The 26,614-nt window shown below is 40.4% G+C and overlaps 1 protein-coding gene across 2 annotated transcripts; it reads left to right on the top strand.

The window, feature by feature from the left end:
- Positions 1–4,557: 4,557 nt before the first annotated feature.
- LOC118938437 (zinc finger protein 239-like) lies at positions 4,558–14,557 on the top strand. Of its 2 annotated transcripts, none has more exons than XM_036942394.1 (2): positions 4,558–5,100; positions 11,405–14,557. In XM_036942394.1, the coding sequence occupies exons 1-2, from the start codon at positions 4,797–4,799 to the stop codon at positions 12,475–12,477; spliced, it is 1,377 nt and encodes a 458-aa protein (XP_036798289.1). In that variant the 5' UTR covers positions 4,558–4,796; the 3' UTR covers positions 12,478–14,557. The 2 variants fall into 2 exon arrangements, with proteins under 2 accessions (XP_036798289.1, XP_036798290.1); XM_036942395.1 differs by lacking the exon at positions 4,558–5,100 and adding an exon at positions 5,111–5,946.
- Positions 14,558–26,614: the final 12,057 nt, after the last annotated feature.

Here is a 26,614-nt window from a genome sequence, read left to right as displayed (position 1 = left end):
CATATTTTCCTCCATTTTCTTCAAATCTGAAAACGATGTGAAGCCACGCCCGTTTCTTGAAGAATTGCATTATGGGCCCTAAAGTACTGCGTCATATTTTGGTGAATTTAGTACGACATCCGGGAACTTTTGGTATACTAACTACATCATACCAATAAGCATACTATATACTCAATTAACATCACAAATAGTGCGGTTAGTATGAGTATTCTAACACAGCTCAGGACTCTAGGCAGCCATTTTGTTGCTGTTTAAAAACTAGGTTGCCCTTTTAAAAAAGCCACACAACAATCAATCAACAAATCTGCAATTCAACCAACAACAAAGCTGTAATTCCACCACTGTTTTGGTAATAATGATGGATGGGGCTTGAGAAATGTAAATACTCTCAAATACATAGACAGACCTATAGATGAAAGGACTGACCATCCATGATATCAACATTATACAGTGTTGGTTTACATTGTTTCTAAACATTGGAGTAAAAAAAGCTTATTTGGGGTTCTGATGGGGTAAACAGTTGAACTAAGCTCATGAGGCATGTGGTATATTCTTCAAGAATCCATGCCTATAAATAAAGAATTTAAAAGTCAAAATATGGTTGTAGCAATTGCAAATTTCCCCTTTAACATCACACATCAGTTTAACAACCGCAGAGTTTGTGCATCTGTTTTTAAGACAGTACTTACTAGTGTTAATCAGGGCCCGTTCATCATTAGAACCACTGGATACCTTAAGATGAGTTTGGGAAACCGGGCCCACATATCCAGTTCCCTTCTCTTCTTCATTTTTCGATGTGACAGTCATCTCCCCCTCCTCTTCCTTCACCGAAACATCGTCATCCTCCTCTTTAACTGAAACGTCTTTCTCTTCTTCTTTCACTGTAATAGCCTCACCCTCTACTTGTTTTTGTATTGTAACAGCCTCCTCTTCCTCCTCCTCTTTCAGGAGAGCTTCTTTCTCCATCCAGCAGACCTCAGCAGGAACGGGGTTAAGTTTGAGACTGGAGCTATGAGGCACGTACTGAAGTCGCTAAGCGGTATAATTCAAAGCAGTGTCACTATATCAGCAGCACGTGATCAATGACATCTGAATAATCATTTAGTCGAACACCTGAGTGGTTTGGTATTGGGCTCGTTCGACACTGCAGGTGGCTGCTGACTGACTAATTTACAAATCACCTTGCATCATAAATAACTACTCATTATTATTTATAAATCAGTCAGCCGGTCACCGTTTACCCACAACGCAGCATGGATTTGATGCTCTCGAACACGGCCAGTGGTTTAGTAGATGACATAAAGGCTACGCTGCGGGACTTCATCTATAATAATGTGGCTGTTCTAAATTCTGTGTCGCTCAAAGCCTTGAGTAATGAACATATTGTGACACAATTGGCTGGAAAGAGCCAGTGCTTCAGGAAGCTTTGTTTCCCCATCACTACTTTTCAGCATGTTTTCTGTGAATTAGACTACGGGAGTAGTTTAACTTTTTCCACCTTGGTTTACTGTTAGTTGGGTTCTAACTGGTCTCCGGTAGTTGGTCTCGCTGACCATAAACGTGCTGGTTGGCTACGCTGGTTAGGCTAATAGCTAGTTGGCTAAATAGCTAACGTTAGCTGGCTGGCTAAGATAACTGCATATAGCTAACATTATTTGATTTTTGGTTAGATGGCGTTATGTGTTTCCACAACTGTGGTTTACTTTAATCACTCAAGTCATGAGCACAAATTATTGGTTTAATTTAAAGTTCTACATTTTAAGTTATTTCTGTTGTAGTTTTACATCATAGGGATAGGCTGGTCCTCCATATTACATCACACCTGACTTTAGCATTCTTCTGAATTCTGATTGGTTTTATGTAATAACTCCAAAAATTGAACTGTGAGGTGTTACTTTGCATTGGAATTTTTATTTTATTTTATTTTATATTTTATAAACAATACAAAACATACACATACAGTGGGGCAAAAAAGTATTTAGTCAGCCACCAATTATGCAAGTTCTCCCACTTAAAAAGATTAGAGAGGCCTGTAATTTTCATCATAGGTACACTTCAACTATGACAGTCAAAATGAGAAAACATTTGTAGATTGTAGGATTTTTAATGAATTTATTTGCAAATTATGGTGGAAAATAAGCAATTGGTCAATAACAAAAGTTTATCTCAATACTTTGTTATATACCCTTTAATGGCAATGACAGAGGTCAAACATTTTCTGTAAGTCTTCACAAGGTTTTCACACACTGTTGCTGGTATTTTGGCCCATTCCTCCATGCAGATCTCCTCTAGAGCAGTGATGTTTTGGGGCTGTTGCTGGGCAACATGGACTTTCAACTCCCTCCAAAGATTTTCTATGGGGTTGAGATCTGGAGACTGGCTAGGCCACTACAGGACCTTGAAATGCTTCTTACGAAGCCACTCCTTCGTTGCCCGGGTGGGCAACGGGTGGTGTGTTTGGGATCATTGTCATGCTGAAAGACCCAGCCACATTTCATCTTCAATGCCCTTGCTGATGGAAGGAGGTTTTCACTCAAAATCTCACGATACATGGCCCCATTCATTCTTTCCTTTACACGGATCAGTCGTCCTGGTCCCTTTGCAGAAAAACAGCCCCAAAGCATGATGTTTCCACCCCCATGCTTCACAGTAGGTATGGTGTTCTTTGGATGCAAATCAGCATTCTTTGTCCTCCAAACACAACACGTTGAGTTTTTACCAAAAAGTTATATTTTGGTTTCATCTGACCATATGACATTCTCCCAATCTTCTTCTGGATCATCCAAATGCTTTCTAGCAAACTTCAGACGGGCCTGGACATGTACTGGCTTAAGCAGGGGGAAACATCTGGCACTGCAGGATTTGAGTCCCTGGCGGCGTAGTGTGTTACTTATGGTAGGCTTTGTTACTTTGGTCCCAGCTCTCTGCAGGTCATTCACTAGATCCCCCCGTGTGGTTCTGGGATTTTTGCTCACCGTTCTTGTGATCATTTTGACCCCACGGGGTGAGATCTTGCGGGAGCCCCAGATCGAGGGAGATTATCAGTGGTCTTGTATGTGTTCCATTTCCTAATAATTGCTCCCACAGTTGATTTCTTCAAACCAAGCTGCTTACCTATTGCAGATTCAGTCTTCCCAGCCTGGTGCAGGTCTACAATTTTGTTTCTGGTGTCCTTTGACAGCTCTTTGGTCTTGGCCATAGTGGAGTTTGGAGTGTGACTGTTTGAGGTTGTGGACAGGTGTCTTTTATACTGATAAAAGTTCTAACAGGTGCCATTAATACAGGTAACGAGTGGAGGCCAGAGGAGCCTCTTAAAGAAGAAGTTACAGGTCTGTGAGAGCCAGAAATCTTGCTTGTTTGTAGGTGACCAAATACTTATTTTCCACCATTATTTGCAAATAAATTCATTAAAAATCCTAAAATGTGATTTTCTGGAATTTCTTTCTCATTTTGTCTGTCATAGTTGAAGTGTACCTATGATGAAAATTACAGGCCTCTCTCATCTTTTTAAGTGGGAGTTTTACACCAGATGTGACGCTTGGCATTCAGGCCAAAGGGTTCAATCTTGGTTTAATAAGACCAGAGAATCTTGTTTCTCATGATCTGAGGTTCCTTTAGGTGCCTTTTGGCAAACTCCAAGCTGGCTGTCATATGCCTTTTACTGAGGAGTGGCTTCCGTCTGGCCTCTCTACAATAAAGGACTGATTGGTGGAGTGCTAACGAATGCACTGTATACCACTGGCAGAGTTTTCTACCATTGGCAGTTTTGTATACAGTCACGTGATACGTGGTATAGAAAAGTCCAATCTTAGGAGAGTACATGTGAGGCACTATACTGTGTGTCTGCAGGTGTCTATCTGGTCAAAACCACTGATACAGGAGCCCCTCCACCCTCTGGTGGGATGGATCATGTCTACAGAGAAACCTAGATTCAAATACTTAGATTTGTGTGTATTGGGTATATATTGTGAAATTGTTAGATATTACTGCACTGTCGGAGCTAGAAACACAAGCATTTCACTACACCCGCAAAAACATCTGCTAAACACGTGTATGTGACCAATAAAATTTGATTTTGATTTGAAATAAACAACCTATTTATCAAAGGTGCTTTTGGTTGAGGTCCACATGACTCCAAAGGATTTGAATTTGTTAAAAGTCCATATTGATACAGAAACACTAAACCATGATTTAGATTTATTAAGAACAAGTTGATTGACAAAGTCATGAAAAATTGGAAGAATTGAATAAACCACATTTTGGCTATGATAAAGATATGCCTCTGGGGTCAAAATGATGCATGTCAGAAGTATGGTTCAATGCAAATATTTAGTGGGTGTAAAGTTTGTTTTAAATTCTCACTCATTAAACACGAATCAATCAACACATGCTTTTCTTTGAACGACATAATATAATATTAAACCTTTATGAAATAAATAAAAAATAAACTTTTGGTTCCTCAGCTGCGTTGCCCACTCCAGTCAGCAAATGGCGATGTGCGTCTTTTACGTTCAGGCGACGCTACCAGTGTGACGTATAATCTAGTGGACGGGACGCTCCTCAACAACAACAGCTAGTCAGACACCTCGGTAGCTTTCTAGAAAACATAGCTACAACATTCACGCTCTTTACACTGTTTTGGTGTATATTAGTCGCTCTGTATTAAACATACTTCTCTCGTATGTACTTGTTGGCGTATGCAATTATATATTTACGTTGTTTGTCAGCTAGCTGGTTTGCTAAGTTAGCTTAGAACTAGGCTAGTCGCTAATGCTAGCTAGCTAACATCCCCGACCATGAGCTCACTAAGCTACTCTCCTCCTGATAAAGAAGATGAGGTCTGCTGGACGGAGAAAGAAACTCTCGTGAAAGAGGGGGCTGTTTCAATACAAAAACAAGTAGAGGGTGAGGCTGTTACCGTGAAAGAAGAAGAGAAAGACGTTTCAGTGAAAGAAGAGGAAGACGCGTTCAGAGTGAAAGAGGAGGAGGATGTTATAGTAAAAGAAGAGGATGATTCAGTTTCTCGAGTGAAAGAGGAGGAGGGGGAGATGACTGTCACATTGGAGGAAGAAGAGGAGGTTGGAGATATGTTTAACACCAGTAAGTACCGTCTCTGCAGTCGTTGAACCAATATGCAGGAAAGGGGTTCTACACTTTGATGTTGTTCTGTAGGAATGGCTGAAGCTTCACTGTAACGTGTAGAACATCAAGAGTGGACCATCAACAAAACGTTAACAATTGATCAAATGCATCCAATGACAATGCCTGAAATACTGTTGTCCTCAATATCTCCTATTAGATTAGCCCAATATGTACTCTTAAAGGGGCAATCAGCAGTTGTTACATCCATTTTGGGACGTATACATTAATGATATGTACCCATCGGTTTCTTGAAGAATTCACTTATAAATGCTTCATGAGCTTAGTTCAACTGTCGTACCCCATCAGAACCCCAAATATATATATATTTTTCTGTTATTAGTCAGCTAGTGTGCTGGTTAAGTTAGCACTAGCCTAGCTAGCTAACATCTCTGACCATGAGGTCACTAAGCTACTCTTCTCTTGCTAAAGAAGAGGAGGCCTGCTGGACGGCGAAAGAAGGTCTTGAGGAAAAGGAGGCTGTTACAATACAAAAACAAGTAGAGGACGAGGCTGTTACAGTGAAAGAAGAAGAGAAAGACGTTTCAGTGAAAGAAGAGGAAGACTAGTTCAGAGTGAAAGAGGAGGAGGAAGTTACAGTAAAAGAAGAGGAGGCAGAGAGAGAGGAGGATGCAGTTTTTGGAGTGAAAGAGGAGGAGGGGGAGACGACTGTCACATCAAAAAACGAGGAGGAGGAAACTGAATATCTGGGCCCTGTTTTTCAAACGCATCTTAAGGCATCCAATTGTTCTAACAGTAAACTTAGCCGTAAGATGGTTTTGGGAAACCGGGCCCTGATTAACACTAGTAAGTACTGTCTTAAAAACAGAGGCAGTTGTGGTGTTAAAGGGGAAATATGCAATTGCTACATTTAAATTATTTCTTTCTTTCCATTGATTCTTGAATAATATAACACATGCCTCATGAGCTTAGTTCAACTGTTATCAGAACACCAAATAAGCTTTTTTTACTCCGATGTTTAGAAACAATGTAAATCAACACTGTATAGCCTCAACATGGTTAAAACTATAATGTTGATATCATGGATGGTCAGTCCCTTCCATCCACAGGTCTGTCTATGAATTTGAGAGTAGTTACATTTCTCCAGCCCCACTATCATCTTATTACCAAACCTGTGGTGGAATTAGTTTAGTTATTGTTTGAACTGCAGATTGGTTTATTGTTGTGGCTTTGCTAAAGGGCCAATCTAGGATTTAAACAGAAACAAAATGGCAGCCCAGAGACCTGAGCTGTGTTTGAATACTCATACTAACCGCACTATTTTTGACGTAAATTGATTATGTATGCTTATTAAGGCGGCAGGTAGCCTAGTGGTTAGAGCTTTACGCCAGTAACCGGAAGGTTGCTGGATCGAATCCCCAAGCTGACGAGGTAAAAATCTGTCGTTCTGCTCCTGAACAAGGCTGTTAGCCAACTGTTCCCCGGGCGCCGAAGACGTGGATGTCGATTAAGCAACTCAGAGGGTTTGGGTTAAATGCGGAAGACATCTTTCAGTTGAAAACATTCAGTTGGACAACTGACTAGATATCCCCTTATTCTCTTTCCCTTATTTGTCAAAATATGGATACAGTTAGAATGCCAAATGTTCCTGGATGTCATTCGCCAAAATACGACGTATACATGCAGTACTATAGATACTATACTAGTACTATACATGCAGTGGACACTATTTCTGTACTTTTAGGGCCCATAATGCAGTTCTTCAGAAATGGGCGTGGCTTCACAACTTTTTCAAATTTGAAGAAAATGGCGAAAATATGCAGCCAAACTCCGACGAGAGCCGATACAAATTCATTGCTTTAACTAATTATGACAAATGTTAAGAAAATGTTGAGCAATGTAATAAAGTAATGACTTTTCAAATAAGTTACCTTACACGTTATGTTGGCTGATAGTTTGTTAGCTACGCTGTCCTTACGAACCACATAGCATAACATTACAGCAGTATGTACTGGTATGTTAGCTAGCTACCTAACGTTACTTGGTTACTTATACATCAAACTTGCCAGTATGTTAACTATATTCTATCTAACTAACTACCCAATGTTTATTGACTTGACTAATTTCTAGTTAGCGGGCTAGCTAGCTTGCTAAATGTATTAAGAGTCAGCTCAAACGTAGCTAACTAACACTGCCTGGTACCAGTGCTGGTGTAGGCCTAGATAAGCATGTTTGTGCAGCGGTATCTTGTCAGAGAAGAATAGGCCAAGTATGAATATGTTGGCTAGCTAGCCAGCTACATGAAGTAAGAACATGCAATGCAAGATCTAATTAGGGTCACCTGGAAACACTTACCAACACTTTGGTTCCTACCATGTCTTCTTCTTTTCTGAGGTTAGGCGGCTACATATTGGCAGCGGTCCAAACACTCATAAGACACACCCTCGTCCACTTACATGCTGCCGAAACCAGATGTGTCATTTGCGCGAACATTGCACAATCTATTTACACATACATGTTAATCAATCATTGCATCCACACTGCTCGAGCGTGCCAACAAGCGTCTGCGTTGCCAGGCGCTAAAATACACAGCCAGGTTTCTAACCTCCCTATAGGCTGTCTCATCGTTGTCGGTGGTCAGGCCTACCACTGTTGTGTCATCGGAAATTTAATGATGATGTTGGAGTTGTTCCTGGCCATGCAGTCATGAGTGAACAGGAAGTACAGGACTGGACTGAGCACGCACCCCTGAGGGGACCCTGTGTTGAGGATCAGCGTGGTGCATGTGTTGTTACCTACCCTCATCACCAGGAGCAGCCCGTCAGGAAGGTCAGGATCCAGTTGCAGAGGGAGGTGTTTAGTCCCAGGGTCCTTAGTTTATTGATGAGCTTTGAGGGAACTATGGAACCATAAATCCAAACTATGGTGTTGAATGTTGAGCTGTAGTCAATGAATAGCATTCTCACATAGGTGTTCCTTTTGTCCAGGTGGGAAAGGCCAGTATGGAGCGCAATAGAGATTGCATCATCTGTGGATCTGTTAGGGTTGTATGCAAATTGGAGTGGGTCCAGGGTTTCTGGGATGATGGTGGTGATGTGAGCCATGACAGGGTTCAATTCTCGGGCAGACTCTCTTCTCTGTATACATCAATGATGTCGCTCTTGCTGCTGGTGATTCTCTGATCCGCTGCTGGTGATTCTCTGATCCACCACTACACAGACGACACCATTCTGTATACCTCTGGCCCTTCTTTGGACACTGTGTTAACTTACCTCCAGACGAGCTTCAATGCCATACAACTCTCCTTCCGTGGCCTCCAACTGCTCTTAAATGCAAGTAAAACTAAATGCATGCTCTTCAACCGCTCGCTGCCCGCACCTGCCCGCCCGTCCAGCATCACTACCCTGGACGGTTCTGACTTAGAATATGTTGACAACTACAAATACCTAGGTGTCTGGTTAGACTGTAAACTCTCCTTCCAGACTCACATTAAGCATCTCCAAGCCAAAATTAAATCTAGAATCTGCTTCCTATTTCGCAACAAAGCATCCTTCACTCATGCTGCTAAACTTACCCTCGTAAAACTGACTTTCCTACCGATCCTTGACTTTGGCGATGTCATTTACAAAATAGCCTCCAACACTCTACTCAACAAATTGCATGCGGTCTATCACAGTGCAATCCGTTTTGTCACCAAAGCCCCATATATTACCCACCACTGCAACCTGTACATTCTCGTTGGCTGGCCATCGCTTCATACTCATCGCTAAACCCACTGGCTCCAGGTCATCTACAAGTCTCTGCTAGGTAAAGCTGCCAATGACTGGAACGAACTGCAAAAATCACTGAAGCTGGAGACTCATATCTCTCTCACTAACTTTAAGCACCAGCTGTCAGAGCAGCTCACAGATCACCGCACATGTACATAGCTCATCTGTAAATAGCCCATCCAACTACCTCATCCCCATACTGTATTTATTTATTTCTTCCTCCTTTGCACCCCAGTATCTCTACTTGCACATTCATCTTCTGCACATCTATCATTCCAGTGTCTAATTGGTATATTGTGATTACTTTGCCACTATGGCCTATTTATTGCCTTACCTCCCTAATCTTACCTCGTTTGCTCACACTGTATATAGATTTGTTATTTTCTATTGTGTTATTGACTGTACGTTTGTTAATTGCATGTGTAACTCTGTGTTGTTGTTTGTATGTTTATCTTGGCCAGGTCGCAGGTGTAAATGAGAACTTGTTCTCAACTGGCCTACCTGGTTAAATAAATAAATAATACAAATAAAATTAAGTGGAAAAAACCCAACTGTAAAGTAGTTGATTTGCTACATTACGTTTAAATCCAAACTGAGAGTCACCTTTATTGACAACACCCAAATGGATAAGGTCATGGTTCTAAAATAATTACACATTATTCATAATGTGTAGAGAACTGTTCCTTGATGGATAGGCTATTGTACAACACACAGAGCTATTTTCCTTTATTCGGGACATTTAGAATGACAACACATTACAGTATCCCAGTATTCTCAAACCCTGTGACCCTCAAACTCCACCAGTATTTTACACCATTTTAAAGATAAACATGTTGTTAATCTCACCACATTGTCCGATTTCAAATAGGCTTTACGGCGAAAGCACCACAAACAATTATGTTAGGTGAGTGCCTAGTCACAGATAAAACACAGCCATTTTTCCAGCCAAAGAGTAGTCACAAAAAACAGAAATGGAGAAATGAATCACTAACCTTTGATCTTCATCAGATGACACTCATAGGACTTCATGTTACACAATACATGTATGTTTTGTTCGATAAAGTTCATATTTATATAAAAAAACATTCAGTATACATTGGCACGTTATGTTCAGTAGTTCCAAAAACATCCAGTGATTTTGCAGAGAGCCACATCAATTTACAGAAATACTCATCGTAAATGTTGATAAAAATACAAGTGTTATACATGGAACTGAAGATAAACTTCTCTTTAATGCAACCGCTGTGTCAGATTTCAAAAAAGCTTTACCCGAAAAAGCACACCATGCAATGATCTGAGTACAACGCTCAGAGACCAAAACAAGCCAAACAGATATCTGCCATGTTGTGTAGTCAACAGAAGTCAGAAATAGCATTATAAATATTCACTTACCTTTGATGATCTTCATCAGAATGCACTCCCAGGAATCCCAGTTCCACAATAAACGTTTGATTTGTTCGATAAAGTTCATAATTTATGTCCCCTTACCTCCATTTTGTTCGCGCGTTCAGCACAGTAATCCAAATTCATGACACGCGAGCAGACAAAGTCAAAAATGTCCGTTACAGTCCGTAGAAACCTGTCAAACAATGTATAGGATCAATCTTTAGGATGTTTTTATCATAAATCTTCAATAATGTTCCAACCGGAGAATTCCTTTGTCTGTAGAAATGCAATGGAAAGCAAGCTAACTTTCACGTGAACGTGCGTGGTCATCAACTAATGAAACTCTGCCAGACCTCTGACTCAATCCCCTCTCATTCACCCCAACTTCACAGTAGAAGCATCAAACAAGGTTCTAAAGACTGTTACCATCTAGTGGAAGCCTTAGGAAGTGCAATATGACCCCAAAGACACTGTGTATTCGATAGGAAAAGAGTTGAAAAACTACAAACCTCAGATTTCCCACTTCCTGGTTGGAGTTTTTCTCAGGTTTTTGCCTGCTATATTAGTTCTGTTATACTCACAGACATCATTCAAACAGTTTTAGAAACGTCAGTGTTCTCTATCCAAATATACTAATAATATGCATAGCTTAGCTTCTGGTACTGAGTAGCAGGCATTTTACTCTTATTCATCCAAGCTACTCAATACTGCCCCCAGCCATAAGAAGTTAATGTGAGTCTCCTTGAGTAGCACTCCTGATCTTGCGCTGATGGTGCGCTGTAATATTCAGAATACCTTGTGAAAAACTAAAATCTTCGCTCACCATTTTTGCTCCAGGCAGATATACTACATCCATAACTATCAGTTTCCTCATTAGCAGGGAGGAGTTTCTACAAGCAAATTGTGTGCGCATTACCCTTGTGCGCCAATTTTAGCAAACACAGAAAGGGGCCTATATTGGAGACCAAAAGTCGTCTGGCACACTGCTTAGGATTTCGACAACTTATTTCTAGCCTACAATCATCAATGTTACTAATCATGTGAAACTGCATGGGTATGCTCTGGGCATCACCTTTTACCTCAAATAAACAATGGATTTCTGCTGTTGTGGGGCTTTAACCATCTGTCTGACTTTGTTGTTCACACAGGAGAGAGACGTGACGATCTTGCATCCTCTTGGGAGCCTCAACAACCTCATGATACTGACGAGGCAGAGAAGAGTCTCTCCAGTTCAGAACATCTCAATAAACACCAGCAGAGATCCACAGGGAAGAAATCTCACCACTGCTCTCACTGTGGGAAAAGTTGCAAATCTTTATCAGAACTTAAAATACACCTGAGAATTCACACAGGAGAGAAACCTTTTGCCTGTGATCAATGTGGGAAGAGTTTTACTCGGCTACAAACCCTGAAATCACACCAGAGAATACACACTGGAGAGAAACCTTATAGCTGTAATCAATGTGGGAAGAGTTTTACAACATCTAGCTATCTAACTATACACCAGAGAACACACACAGGAGAGAAACCATATAGCTGTGATCATTGTGGGAAAAGTTTTACTACATCTAGCTATCTAACTATACACCAAAGGACACACACAGGAGAGAAACCATACAGCTGTACTCATTGTGGGAAGAGTTTTACTCAGCCAGACAGCCTGATATTACACCAGAGAACACACACAGGAGAGAAACCTTATAGCTGTGATCAATGTGGGAAGAGTTTTTCTACATCTAGCGTTCTCACTATACACCAGAGAACACACACAGGAGAGAAACCATATAGCTGTACTCAATGTGGGAAGAGTTTTTCTACATCTAGCTATCTAACTATACACCAGAGAACACACACAGGAGAGAAACCATATAGCTGTAATCAATGTGGGAAGAGTTTTACTCAGCTAAACAGCCTGATAGTACACCAGCGGACACACACAGGAGAGAAACCTTATGGCTGTGATCAATGTGGAAAGAGTTTTGGTACATCTGGCTGTCTGAAGACACACCAGAGAACACACACAGGAGAGAAACCTTATAGCTGTGAACAATGTGGGAAGAGTTTTTCTACATCTAGCTATCTCACTATACACCAGAGAATACACACAGGAGAGAAACAATACAGCTGTAGCCATTGTGTGACCAGATTTGCTTGGCTAAACAGCCTAGTATCACACCAGAGAACACACACAGTAGAGAAATCTCATAGCTGTGCTCAATAGGGGAAGAAATACTCTGAAATACTCTGATATAAGATCTCTGATTAAACATCAGAAAATACATGGAGTTTTTCATGATATCAATGAAATAATGTCTCAATGTAGAATGTTTTTAACATTGTAGTATGAGTATTTTAATGAATGTCAGAATGTAGAACCCTAAATGTTTGCCTTCTGTTCTATTGATTTTAGCCTCAGGGGAAAATTCCAGGTTCTGAATTGAAAGAGTACTATTTATGAGATTTAACAAAAAGTGACTAACTAAAAAAGAGTTGTTACACTTACCACGTTGGTGACCCACTAGAATCAAAATGAAACCATTCAAAATGTAGCTGGTTGTTTTCTACAAATTGTCTTCTAACCAGTGATGTATAGATTATTCCCAGATTCCGTGTGGTTTTTGCTGTGTTGGTTTTAACAGGATGTGCAACCTCATCTCCCCCCTCTCGCATAATTTATTTCAATATGATATCGATGAGTGATGACAAATAACTGTTGTGTTCCTTTGTTTAGCGACCCCTACATTTAAATGCATCACTCCAAAATGTAGCTGACTGACTTCTGCAGGTTGTCCTCTAACCAGTGAGGTAAAAGATATCTCCCATTTCCATGTGTTTTTGTTTAGTTGTGTTCGTTTCAACAGCACATACAACCTGATTTCCCCCCCAAATCAATATCAGTGATTTATTGCTTATTGTCAAAACAACAGGGTTTGTGGTGCTTGTGCAGTTAATAAGGTGCTTGTTTAACAAATACAAGTCAGAGAGAATAAAGTAGGCGGCACACGTCAAACGTTTGATTTATGACCCGATGTCCGGATGACGTGTGCATGCCCATATTTGGGCATCCTGTAAGGACATCCGGGTGGGAACTTATCACGTGCTTATGCCCATATGTGGGCATCCTGTTCCGGTTCTCACGCGTTAGAGGGTGTGCTAATTTATGCATATATTGCATCTATTCCTTTGAAGTTGTCATGATGATTGATGTCTAGGGACCTCTTTGAACTGGGGGGGGGGGGGGGGGGTGGGGATGTGTTTGAACATTTCAAAGAGTATGGCCCCCCCACCCCCTATTTTATTGACCTGTCGACCTATTGTCTATGAAACAGGAATGTCTGGGGGTATTGGGTGTGGCAGACGCATTATAAATAAAGCCCAGAACAAGACATGCGGCCCGAACACTAAACAAGATTTTAAAAATAAAACCCTGAATATTAAACAGAAAATTATGTCGAATAGGCCAATTCTCGGGGTGCTATGCATCTCTTGTCATGCACCCAATGACAAAAGCCTTGAGGAAGTTTTGTGTGAGACTCCAGAATGTTTCAAAGGAGTTTTGGTTAGGAGTGAGGGGCATATGTCTTACATATTCCAACCTGAGGAATCTACGGTTAAGATATTCACAGACAGCGGCCCCAAACCCCTTTATCAGGCAAAACCCGAGAGTTTTTCTCCTGCGCTGCGGATGAGAGAATGGCTTAAGAAAAGGCTTGCACTCTGTCAAATTGAACAGGCCCTGAGTGGTACAACTCTCCCCGGATATGCAGTGGAAGAACTGGTCTGCGGACGCAGTGATCTGAAGGCCCTAAGAATCGCTTCAATGGCATATAGAGTCCAAAGTGACAATTTTAGCATGTGAACAATTTGATAGTGCAAATGCGACGAAATCTGTCATTTCATATGTATTTTCCAAAGCATTCAAGGATGTAAACTTTTTATGCCAGTGTTTAGCTTTAAATGGATTGATTATCCCATATTCATAACCCTTATGAATAAGCTGGACAGTCTTTTCCAAAATAGTGAACAATTATGGCGCTGGCCGCGTCTATCCTTAAGACATTCCCAGGATCCACATGCCCGACTGATGATCTACCCCTGGAGTGAAAACTTACGGAGCTTTGATGGAGCTTTGATGGAGCATGTAAGAGAGCCTGTCTTGGCATTGGTGAATTGGAAACGGATGCAGGTCAGGGCTAACCAAGCCCTATATCTGTAAGAAAAGAATAGTAAAATGGTTAATTAATTATAACAGGTTTTAAACTGTATGTACTAAATATTTTGAATTAAATAAATGCTTTTAAAATTGTATCTCACCTTTTAACGAAGGGGCTCTGTCTTTTCGCTCTATCATCATGCATGTCTCTGAGAAAAATAATTTCTGAAAAGCCGTGTGCGTGCACGGGTGTGCGTGTGCCGGGCCAGGAGGAGTGTGTGTTTCAAAAACAAAAGGGGTGGGGGTGTGTGTCTCTGTAGGGGTCGTTTGAAACCAAGGTTTGCAATGTCATGCAAACTGTATGTACAGATATCTGCCTACCCCCCATCAAAAAGTTTGTCGGCATCTCTTAACTTCTTATGGTATAGGGGACGCTTGCATCCCACTTGGAGAAAAAAAAACAGGGAAAATGCAGCGCGGCAAATTCAAATAATGATATCAAAATCAAACATTCATTAAATCACACGTGTAAGATACTCAATTAAAGCTACGCTCGTTGTGAATCCAGCCAACGTGTCAGATTTTAAAAAGCTTTTCGGCAAAAGCATAAGAAGCTATTATCTGATGATAGCACAATGTCAACAAAGAGAGTAGCATATTTCAACCCTGCAGGCGCTACACAGAACGCATAAATAAAATATAAAGCATGCATTACCTTTGACGAGCTTCTTTTGTTGGCACTCCAATATGTCCCATAAACATCACAATTGGTCCTTTTGTTCGATTAATTCCGTCCATATATATCCAAATGTCAATTTATTTGACACTTTTGATCCAGAAAAAAACAGCTGCCAAAAAACGCAATGTCACTACAAAACATTTCAAAAGTTGCCTATAAACTTTGCCATAATATTTCAAACTACTTTTGTAATACAACTTTAGGTATTTTTAATCAAATTGTAGACGGGGCTACCTGTGTTCAATACAGCAAGTAAACAAACCATGCTCCTTTTTACGTCTTGCGCAACTCTCAATAGTGTAACGTTGTTCCAGGATGTTCTTCTTCGTTGCACAAATTAATAACCTCAACCAAATTCCAAAGACTTGTGACATCCAGTGGAAGCGGTAGGAACTGATAACAGGTTCCTATGAAATATCTCAGGGAAAAGATAACTCGGAACAGTCAGAGGCAAAAAAAAAAAATCTGAACAGTTAGTCCTCGGGGTTTTGCCTGCTACATAAGTTCTGTTATACTCACAGACATGATTCAAACAGTGTTTTCTATCCACATCTACTAATAATATGCATATCTTATATTCCTGGCATGAGTAGCAGGAAGTTGAAATTGGGCACGCTATTTATCCGAAAGTGAAAATGCTGCCCCCTATACCTTAAGCACTTTCGATTCATTAACACGCATGTCTTTCAAATCCGAATTTCTCACCCCAGAGGACGTGGGGGATAAAAAGTCAAACACCCCAGAAATAATACAATATGTCTAGACCAACCCTTGGGGTTAAAACAATGTTATTTCTAATCAGCGCATATACTAACGGTCCCCCCACCCCGGTCTATAAATTTACATCGGACACCCCACCAAGCTGCTGCCCCTGAGGTGCAATGAAACATAAATGCAATACCTGCAGACATAATGTCTCGACATCACCTCCTGTTGCTTTAGTTCACTGCCTCTCTAAAACATTCTGGGGGGTACTCCAGACCCATTTTATGGCATACAGGATATCGCCCGAAAAAACGTCACCCCATGCTCTGTAAACTCATTCCGTACTATCTCTCGTCAGGGACACGACCGCGGAACGAGTCTAGGGAAAACAGATACTTTCCACTCTGTTCGCACGGCCGTACCCTAATTTCAAACACCAGGCCAACAGCCCAGGACAGATAAAAGATCATCCGTGAATCCCTCCTAATGACGCTTTCTGAAGGTGAGTTAGTGAAAATAATATATTTTAAGATTTGGAGTCTGGGAATTGTTTGAATGTTATTGGAATATTAAATTATGTGTTTTAAACGGGGGGGCAATGCACGTATTCTTTAAAAAAAATGTATATAGGATAAATAACTTAATATTATCTAACGTTTGTAGGTTCTCCATCCTTTACGCAGCTGCTCAGAGGTTTAAATGATCTGGAACAGACCGCGTTAGACAGGGATTCTCAGGCGCAAAACGCATGCAGCCAATCCCCATCACACTATTTTCGATGTAAATCCAATAATCACATACACAAGAATATTTATACATTAAAAAACAAAAAGTGTGCACCCTATATTAAAAGCTATTTTTGTGTTTACAGCCGACATACAGCCAAGAAGGATAACGGGCTCCTTATGGACCCTGAACGACTTCGTCGGAGCAGATGACACATCCGATGACACATCCCCCCTTTCTGTACGAACGTTTTTTCAAACACACCGAGAACAGAGGATTTAATCGTCCCGCCAACTCCCCCGGGAACCTCCACCCGCTTGCTCCATATTCCAGACCCAAACAAGCAACGCACAACATGGGCTCTAGTACATTGCTCAGAATCCTCCCCTCCAGAAAAGTACTACTGGGCAGGGAACTTGCGGCTTCACGAGCCGGCGCTCCATGGACACGGTATGAAGCCATTATATACAGTGGGGCAAAACAGTATTTAGTCAGCCACCAATTGTGCAAGTTCTCCCACTTAAAAAGATGAGAGGCCTGTAATTTTCATCATAGGTACACTTCAACTATGACAGACAAAATTAGAAAAAAAATCCAGAAAATCACATTGTAGGATTTTTAATGAATTTATTTGCAAATTATGGTGGAAAATAAGTATTTGGTCAATAACAAAAGTTTATCTCAATACTTTGTTATATACCCTTTGTTGGCAATGACAGAGGTCAAATGTTTTCTGTAAGTCTTCACAAGGTTTTCACACACTGTTGCTGGTATTTTGGCCCATTCCTCCATGCAGATCTCCTCTAGAGCCATTATGTTTTGGGGCTGTTGCTGGGAAACACGGACTTTCAACTCCCTCCAAAGATTTTCTATGGGGTTGAGATCTGGAGACTGGCTAGGCCACTCCAGGACCTTGAAATGCTTCTTACGAAGCCACACCTTCGTTGCACGGGCGGTGTGTTTGGGATCATTGTCATGCTGAAAGACCCAGACCCAGCCATCTTCAATGCCCTTGCTGATGGAAGGAGGTTTTCACTCAAAATCTCACGATACATGGCCCCATTCATTCTTTCCTTTACACGGATCAGTCGTCCTGGTCCCTTTGCAGAAAAACAGCCCCATAGCATGATGTTTCCACCCCCATGTTTCACAGTAGGTATGGTGTTCTTTGGATGCAACTCAGCATCCTTTGTCCTCCAAACACAACACGTTGAGTTTTTACCAAAAAGTTATATTTTGGTTTCATCTGACCATATGACATTCTCCCAATCTTCTTCTGGATCATCCAAATGCTCTCTAGCAAACTTCAGACGGGCCTGGACATGTACTGGCTTAAGCAGGGGGACACGTCTGGCACTGCAGGATTTGAGTCCCTGGTGGCGTAGTGGTAGGCTTTGTTACTTTGGTCCCAGCTCTCTGCAGGTCATTCACTAGGTCCCACCGTGTGGTTCTGGGATTTTTGCTCACCGTTCTTGTGATCATTTTGACCCCACGGGGGGAGATCTTGCGTGGAGCCCCAGATCGAGGGAGATTATCAGTGGTCTTGTATGTCTTCCGTTTCCTAATAATTGCTCCCACAGTTGATTTCTTCAAACCAAGCTGCTTACCTATTGCAGATTCAGTCTTCCCAGCCTGGTGCAGGTCTACAATTTTGTTTCTGGTGTCCTTTGACAGCTCTTTGGTCTTGGCCATAGTGGAGTTTGGAGTGTGACTGTTTGAGGTTGTGGACAGGTGTCTTTTATACTGATAACAAGTTCAAACAGGTGCCATTAATACAGGTAACGAGTGGAGGACAGAGGAGCCTCTTAAAGAAGAAGTTACAGGTCTGTGAGAGCCAGAAATCTTGCTTGTTTGTAGGTGACCAAATACTTATTTTCCACCATAATTTTCAAATAAAATCATAAAAAATCCTACAATGTGATTTTCTGGATTCTTTTTCCTCATTTTGACTGTCATAGTTGAAGTGTACCTATGATGAAAATTACAGGCCTCTCTCATCTTTTTAAGTGGGAGAACTTGCACAATTGGTGGCTGACTAAATACTTTTTTTCCCCACTGTATATATTATTAGTTTTACCTAGTTTATTATTTATACATTTTTTAGGCTTGAATATGTTAAAACAAGGACAAATAATATTTTTTCAGGCTCCAACGAGACCGGCCATGCAGAATCGGGAACGTTTGATGAAAAAAAGTCACGCCCCCCGGTTTTCGCCAGAACAGCCCTCGCCAAAAAGGCAGAGGTATTTTAATTATGTATTGTTAATATATAGTATTATACCTGAAATGTGTTTGATATTTTTGTATCTAAAATATTTTTTTTTAATAACCTATTTTGTATGTATTATTTTCTTTCAGACTCCTCTCCGGCGTATAACGGCACAGAAGACCACACACATCTAGAGCATGCGGAGGATTCCGGCTCACCGAACATTCCCAATGATTGTTGGTGGCAACATCTGGATCTGAAATAGAACAAGCTAGGTTTTTCACAGCCTTTTCCAGGGCTCTAAAATCCCAAAAGGTTTTGCTACACAAACGAATGGGGGTTTTACTTGAGCGACAATACCGCCAGGATCTATCATTCTGGCATAGAACCACGTATGTTAAACAGCACTCCGATTAAAAAACGTAAATACAGGTGCTAAAATCATATATGTAACACGGATCCTTCCAGAATAACCCAAGAACACACATCATTAATTATCCAAATGGCAGAGCCAACAGACCTAATTGAGACAGTTGAAAGCCTCTTATCACAGATATAGCCAGAACTCCTAGAAATTACTAATCGTATGAATGAGGTGGGGGTAACAGACATAATACCGATAGATGAAAGCATATTATCACAGATTCCAGCTGAACTCCTAGAAATTATTAATTGTATGAACGAGTCAGGGATGCCAGATGAAAACCTGTTATCACAGATTCCCGAAGCCCTCATATCCCTAATTAATCAGATGAATGAGAGCCCGACATCTTCAGCATCCCACACCCCCCAAAACCAGCCGTTAACCTCTCTGCGCACCGAACCCGTTATCGGGATTAAATTCGACAACATACGGTGATCGCTACATAAATAGTCATATTAAACATTCATGAAAATACACGTGTCTCACATGTTTCGAAAGCCTATAATCTTGCTAATCAAACTGCGTTGTCAGATTTAAAAAAGGATTTAATGCGAAATAATGCAATGCGATTATCTGAGGACAGAGCCCCATAAAAAAAACTGATTCAACAGCACAGGCGTAATAAAATCACAAATTGCAATAAAATAAATTGTTTACCTTTGACGATCTTCCTCTGTTTGCAATCCCAATGCTCATTGTTACATAATGAATTTTTATAGCCTAACACGAAAAATTTTGTGTACTGCTTGTGTCATGAAGTCCGTCTCATTCAATTTTCGACGACACATTCGATGTAAATACACACACTAAACGTGACTTTTCCAGTCATGTTTGGTTTCATTGCAATCAACTGGTTGTTTGTAACACAACCAAACGTGAAGGGTCATTTCACGGGACGTATTGACTGAAAGAAACCGATTTGAAGACAACAAGTCTTCAAGTCTCTGTTTCGTTGATTGACTGTATTTTAACCCAATGACCACTGATCGTCTTGAAATCTAGCTTGGTCGATAGCCAATGAGCTGAGGTAAATGGCAATATGTAATGGTTATGTGTTGGAAGACCATCCCATGTAGTAAACTCCGGCGTAAAAAGGGTCATTCGCCATTGAAGATTCATACTGGAAGGATGTTACGCACAGCACTATTATGGTAAAGCGCATCTTCAGCTGTTTATATATCAATCAGTATGGTGACTAAGTCAGGGAAAGCAAAATCTAAGTCTAGTATTACAGATGTACACACAATTTTAGAAGAAATTGATCGGGAAAGTGAGACAGAGATTGTTGGAGAACGATTCATTTAGCTAGCATAGCTTTGATTCCCAAATGGAGGAATATTTTTTGAACGGAGAGGATATCGTTTTGGACTGGTACGTTCTTCTCATGCTAATGCCGTTGTTTGAAATTAATAATATAAAATATTATTTGTGATTTTTTTTACATTGTAGGAGGAATATATAAAAATGTAATGAAAGGTGTAAAGTACACGTTGGCTATACATTGTGGGTGGGGGTATGTTTGTATGTATGTATATGACCCATAGCCTATGTTTGTGTATGTATATATACATATTGTGGATTAGAGGGAGCATGGCCGAGATGCGTGTGTCTGCTGCTCCACCCCACCCCACCCCCACATGAAATAGCCTATTTGAGGCTGTTGAGGGGAGGGCAGGCCCACAACAATTGCCAAAGTGAAATGGAGACAGTAGATGCAGCTGGTCTGTTGTAATATAATAAAGACAGTAGATATAGCTGGTCTGTCATAATATAATAGAGACAGTAGATCTAGCTGGTATGTCATAATATGAAATAGACAGTAGATCTAGCTGGTCTGTCATAATTTAAATGAGACAGTAGATCTAGCAGGTCTATAATAATATATTCAACCTTATGTTCCCTGTACTCTATATATATCAGTTTATTATACCTGTTGATACAGGGCTCATATGTGAAACTATTCTAACTGAACATTTTCTTTCACAGTGACACTGACTCCGAATGGGAGACCCCAGTGCCAAGGTGTCCATCCCTCACTGAAGCTGGTTCATCCAGCCGGACACCTGTTGTCTCAGCGCTACTGGGGCATGGACCACAAAAAATGTCCCCATTCCAACTGCAATAAAGGACTACAACAAGAGGACGGGAGGTGTGGAACTGTCAGATGCGCTGATAGGCTATTACAATGTTCTCCATAAGACGATGAAATGGTACAAGACCTTCTTCTATCATTTCATCGACATTGCTGTGGTGAATGCATTCATCCTACACAAGGAAATGGCTAAGAGCTGTGGAAAGCCCCCCAATTCACAGCTTGCCTTCAGAGAGCTGCTCATCAAGGAGCTTGCTGGCTACAGCACCACTGCACCATGTTCTGGCCCCTCTACCTTTGTCCCTTCTGCTCCTGCCACAAGTGGTGTTCATCTGCCCCAATTTATTTCTGCAGGCATGAATGTGCCTCAGGGACCAAAGGTCACAGCATGGAGGCGTCGCTGTGTTCTTTGCAAAATGAAGTCCCCCATCACCTGCACCACATGCTTGGTGACCCTCTGCTTTACAGCAGAAAGAGACTGTTATTGCACCTGGCATCAGCAGCACAATATTGTGTAGAGGACTGAGGGTCTTCCAAATATTGAGTGTTATTAAGTGTTATTTTGTACATTTATTTATTAATTTTTTCATGTTTTTTCTCCATTTCTTTGGGGGGGGGGGGGTTAGAATACCATTTTGGTATTTTGTATATAGTTATTCCATTCAAAATTAATAACTTCACCAATTTGGCCACTTGGGTACATTTGGGCTACTTGGGTACATTTGGGTGACTTCATGATAAATGTCATGTAGCACACTCATTTTGGAAGTTATCATTCTGAAACTTTGCACAAGTACTGTTGCCCTCTTATGTTTTCACTGAAATTGTCCCCATCATCCTATCTGAATGTTTGTTTTGTCTTGTTCATTTTAAAGATGATGATACAACAATAAAAAATAAAAACGTATGGTTGTTTCATTGTCTTATCTAAACCAAATCTATTGTGTTATATTCTCCTACATTCAATTCACAATTACACAAACCTCATACTGTTTTCTTTCAAATGAAACCAATAATATGCATATCCTTGGTTCTGGGCCTGAGCTACAGGCAGTTAGATTTGGGTATGTCTTCAGGTGGAAATTTAAAAAAGTAGGGGGGTAGCTCTAAGAGGTTTTAAGATGCGTTTGGGAAACCCGGCCCAGATATCCAGTTCCTCCTCCTTTTTCGATGTAACAGTCATCTCCTCCTCTTTCACTCCATAAACTGCATCCTCCTCTCCTTTTACTGTAACACCCTCCTCCTTTTCCCTCTTCTTTCACAGTAACGGCCTCACCCTCTACTTCTTGTTTTACTGTGATATCCTCCTCTTCTTTAGCAGAAGGAGAGTAGCTTAGTGACCGCATGGTCGGGGATGTTAGCTAGGCTAATGCTAACTTAACCAGCCCGCTAGCTGACTAATAACCACATCGTAAATATGAAATTAGATCGGATAACTAACTAGACGACAGAAGGGGGTTTAAAACACAGTGGATAATATACACTGAAGCGTCTAAAGAGCTTTATTGGTTCGGCTATTTTGTCTAGCAAGCTACCGAGGTGGCTGACTAACTGTTGCTGCTGTTGAAAGAAGCGTTCCATCCACTAGATTATAGGTCACACTAACAGCATCGCCTTAAAGTCGCAGACCTCCATCTGCTGACTGGAGTGGGTAACGCTGTTGAGTAAAATGTATATTTTATCTTCAGACAACAAGTTAAAGTGGAGGAAGAATTAGTTTTTACTCACCAGTGTGACAATACAGTGTGGTTAAAGACTTAGTAAGCTAGTTGTCGTCACAATATGGTTTCCTATAAGTACAAACAGTTATGTTTTTGCGTTATTACATATTTATTAACTTATTTTGGGAAATCTTCTAAACTACCCACAATGCACTATTTCCCAAGGTCATATGGATGATCTACTCTGTGCTACTGAGTTTGTATGCCAGTGTAAAGGTGTAATGAAGTTAAATTTTTTAAATATGTTTAACCAAATATATAATCTAGTGGGAACTCGTTAGCACGGTAGGCTCTGGTGCCTTCTTGCTGTGGGCCCAAGACGACAGAGGAAATTAACATGGTTGCTCCTTTTTGTTTTGTCAACTTTTCGATATGGATGTTACTCAGCTCACTGGTCACGATAACAACACTCACCTGTAGCACGCGTGTTACATTTAATACCGGAGCTTTGAGGCATGCGCCGAAATCGCTAAGCAGTATACTTCAAAGCAGTATGTCACTTTTATCAGCAGTGATCAATGACGTCTGAAGCTTCATTTCGTCCATCATTCTGTCTCTTTTTATCTGCAGTTATGTTTTAGTTGGGCTCTAAATGGTCTCCGGTAGTTGGTGCTCCAGCTCGCTGACCATAACCGTGCTGGTTGGCTATGCTCGTTAGGCTAATAGCTAGTTGGCTAAATAGCTAACGTTAGCTGGCTGGCTAAGATAACTGCATATAGCTAACATTCTTTGATATATGGTTAGATGGTGTTATGTATTTCCAAAACTGTGGTTTACTTTAATCACTCAAGTCATGACTGAAAACGATTGGTTTAATATGAAGTTACACATTTGAAGTTATTTCTGCTGTAGTTTACATCATAGGGAATAGGCTGGTCCTCCACATTACTTCTGTTACTGTAATTTAGTTATTCCAATATGTTTTCATGAATTGAATTCCCTTAATCTATTTTGAGAATTTGTAAGATTCTTGTTTGCATAAAATAGACGGAGACCAGTCTTATCAATAATAGGTAACAGAATTTATTCTCTGAACGCGCTGCCACGTTACCACGAGCAACAGTTTATATACAATAGCATGACGTAATTTATTTGCTTAATGAATCCCCTCCTCCCGACCTAGAATTAAGTGAGTTTAAAAGTTCATTCCAACTCACTAACACACTCACAGGTCACACAACATAACTGAATTAACTCTTGATCCCTCACCATTATCGACCACCACTTAGCTGACAGCTCTAATTAACAGAAAACCTAGGAATGCACTCACTGCCTTATCTAAAACACCCCAGAGCTAAGTTTTGTCGGTTCAACCATAGGTTAACGACCCTATCTGCTTACTTTATCCACAACCCATTCCTCCCCTGCCTAGTTGTTCATTAACTTTAATTACTCCTTGTCCGTGTCACATAATCCCTTCTTATGAACTCATATTGTTAAACAGATATAATAAAACAGAGTATAAGTTTACTTAGTTGCAGTTCTATTTAAAATGAGAATATTGTTTAGTCATTTATTCATAATATTCCTAACACCTTCACATCTGACTTTGGCATTCTTCTGAAATCTGATTGGTTTAATGTAATAACTCCAAAAATAGAACAGTGAGGTGTAACTTTGAATTGTTGATATTTTATAAACAATACAAAACATACACATACAAACGACGACATCATACAAACATTAACTACATCACTCCTGACCAGACCCACTAGAACACACCTCCATCTCCATTAACTACATCACACCTGCCCAGACCCACTAGAACACACCCCCATCTCCATTAACTCCATCACACCTGCCCAGACCCACTAGAACACAGCCCCATCTCCATTAACCTCATCACACCTGCCCAGACCCACTAGAACACCCCCCCATCTCCATTAACTACATCACACCTGCCCAGACCCACAAGAACACTCTCTGCGCCCGCATGAGCACCATTTTATTTCTCTCTGTCAATTTCAACTTTTAGATAATAAAGCATTTTACCTTTCTATTGAATTAACAACAGAGGATTGGTTGATTTCCAGGTTTTAATTAAGTATAATTTTTAAGATGATTGATGAGAAAAGTATCGTCCAACTCTGGGGTATCTCACTGCACCCTCAAATGCCATGTCTTGAAATATGCAGACAGACAGATTAAAAGTAATTTTACATTGTATAATTGTACTTCTGACAGCCAACTTTCTAAGTTCGCCCATAACTTTATGACATCATAACATTCCCAAAAGGATTATTGAGTCATTGTTAGTTTTACACTGAAAACATGACTCTGCCGTTGTGCTGTAGAATATGGTCTCTTGTATAATAAGCGACTATCATTTGTCCCAACATCACAGGCCACAGACTTTGATAAGGAATTCTAACAGTGTTTCTGCAGTTTGAGATTGACAAAGTTTTTTTAATGGGGTTTCTCCATGTTCACCTGCCAATGTAAATCCATTAAATGAGACAAGTTACCAGACAGGAGATCTTGCTGATGCTCTTCCCATTGATAACCTGAATGACAATTAACTTGTGGTGGTGATGACGGCCTATTCGATGACGTCGTCCATCGGAATCCCCTAAAAAGGAAGACGCTCATGATTGATCACTGGAGTCAGATGTGAAGGAGGAGGTTGATCATCAGGAGTCAGATGAGAAGGAGGAGGTTGATCATCAGGAGTCACATGTGAAGGAGGAGGTTGATCATCAGGAGTCAGATGTGAAGGAGGAGGTTCATCATCAGGAGTCAGATGTGAAGGAGGAGGTTGATCATCAGGAGTCATATGTGAAGGAGGAGGTTGATCATCAGTGAACCTCTAGCTTGGTCATATATTTTGATACTTTGAATGTTGATATTGTGAACCTATGTTATATATTTGTACCTCCTGTTTCATGAAGTGATGTCACTGAGTACTGCCCCTATATATACAGTGCATTTGGAAAGTATTCAGACCCTTTCACTTTTTCCACATTTTGTTACGTTACAGCCTTATTCTGACATGGATTAAATATATTTTTCCCCCTCATCAATGTACACACAATACCCCATAATGACATCCCAATACCCCATCACAATACCCCATAATGACAAAGCAAAAACAGGTTTTTATAAATGATAAATTAAAACATTTGATTTTCTTTCAAAAACAAGGACATTTCTAAGTGACCCCAAACTTTTGGACGGTGGTTACACCATGTAGGAGCAGTATAGACCTAGTCTGTTCGTTATATACATCTCCATTATATATTGTTACACCTTGTAGGAGCAGTATAGACCAGTCTGTTCATTGTATACATCTACATGATGTATTGTTACACCATGTAGGAGCAATATAGACCTAGTCTGTTCATTATATACATCTACATGATGTATTGTTACACCATGTTGCAGCAGAATAGACCTACAGTAGCTGGCTACTTATTTAGATTTAGTAAGACTTAATTAAACTGCCTTAAATGTACTGTAGTAAACATTTTTTTATTTGCACTAATCAATCAACACATTCATATCTTTGTATGTCTCAGTACAATAGTATTATTTAATTAAAACCATTTAAAATAATCTTTGTCTGAAAATAAAATATGATCCTCAACTGCGT

This window comes from Oncorhynchus mykiss, chromosome 13 (genome assembly GCF_013265735.2).
Source record: "Oncorhynchus mykiss isolate Arlee chromosome 13, USDA_OmykA_1.1, whole genome shotgun sequence".
Lineage (NCBI taxonomy): Eukaryota > Metazoa > Chordata > Actinopteri > Salmoniformes > Salmonidae > Oncorhynchus > Oncorhynchus mykiss.
Note: the sequence above shows the minus strand (reverse complement) of the source record. Positions and strands in the feature narration are given on the sequence as shown.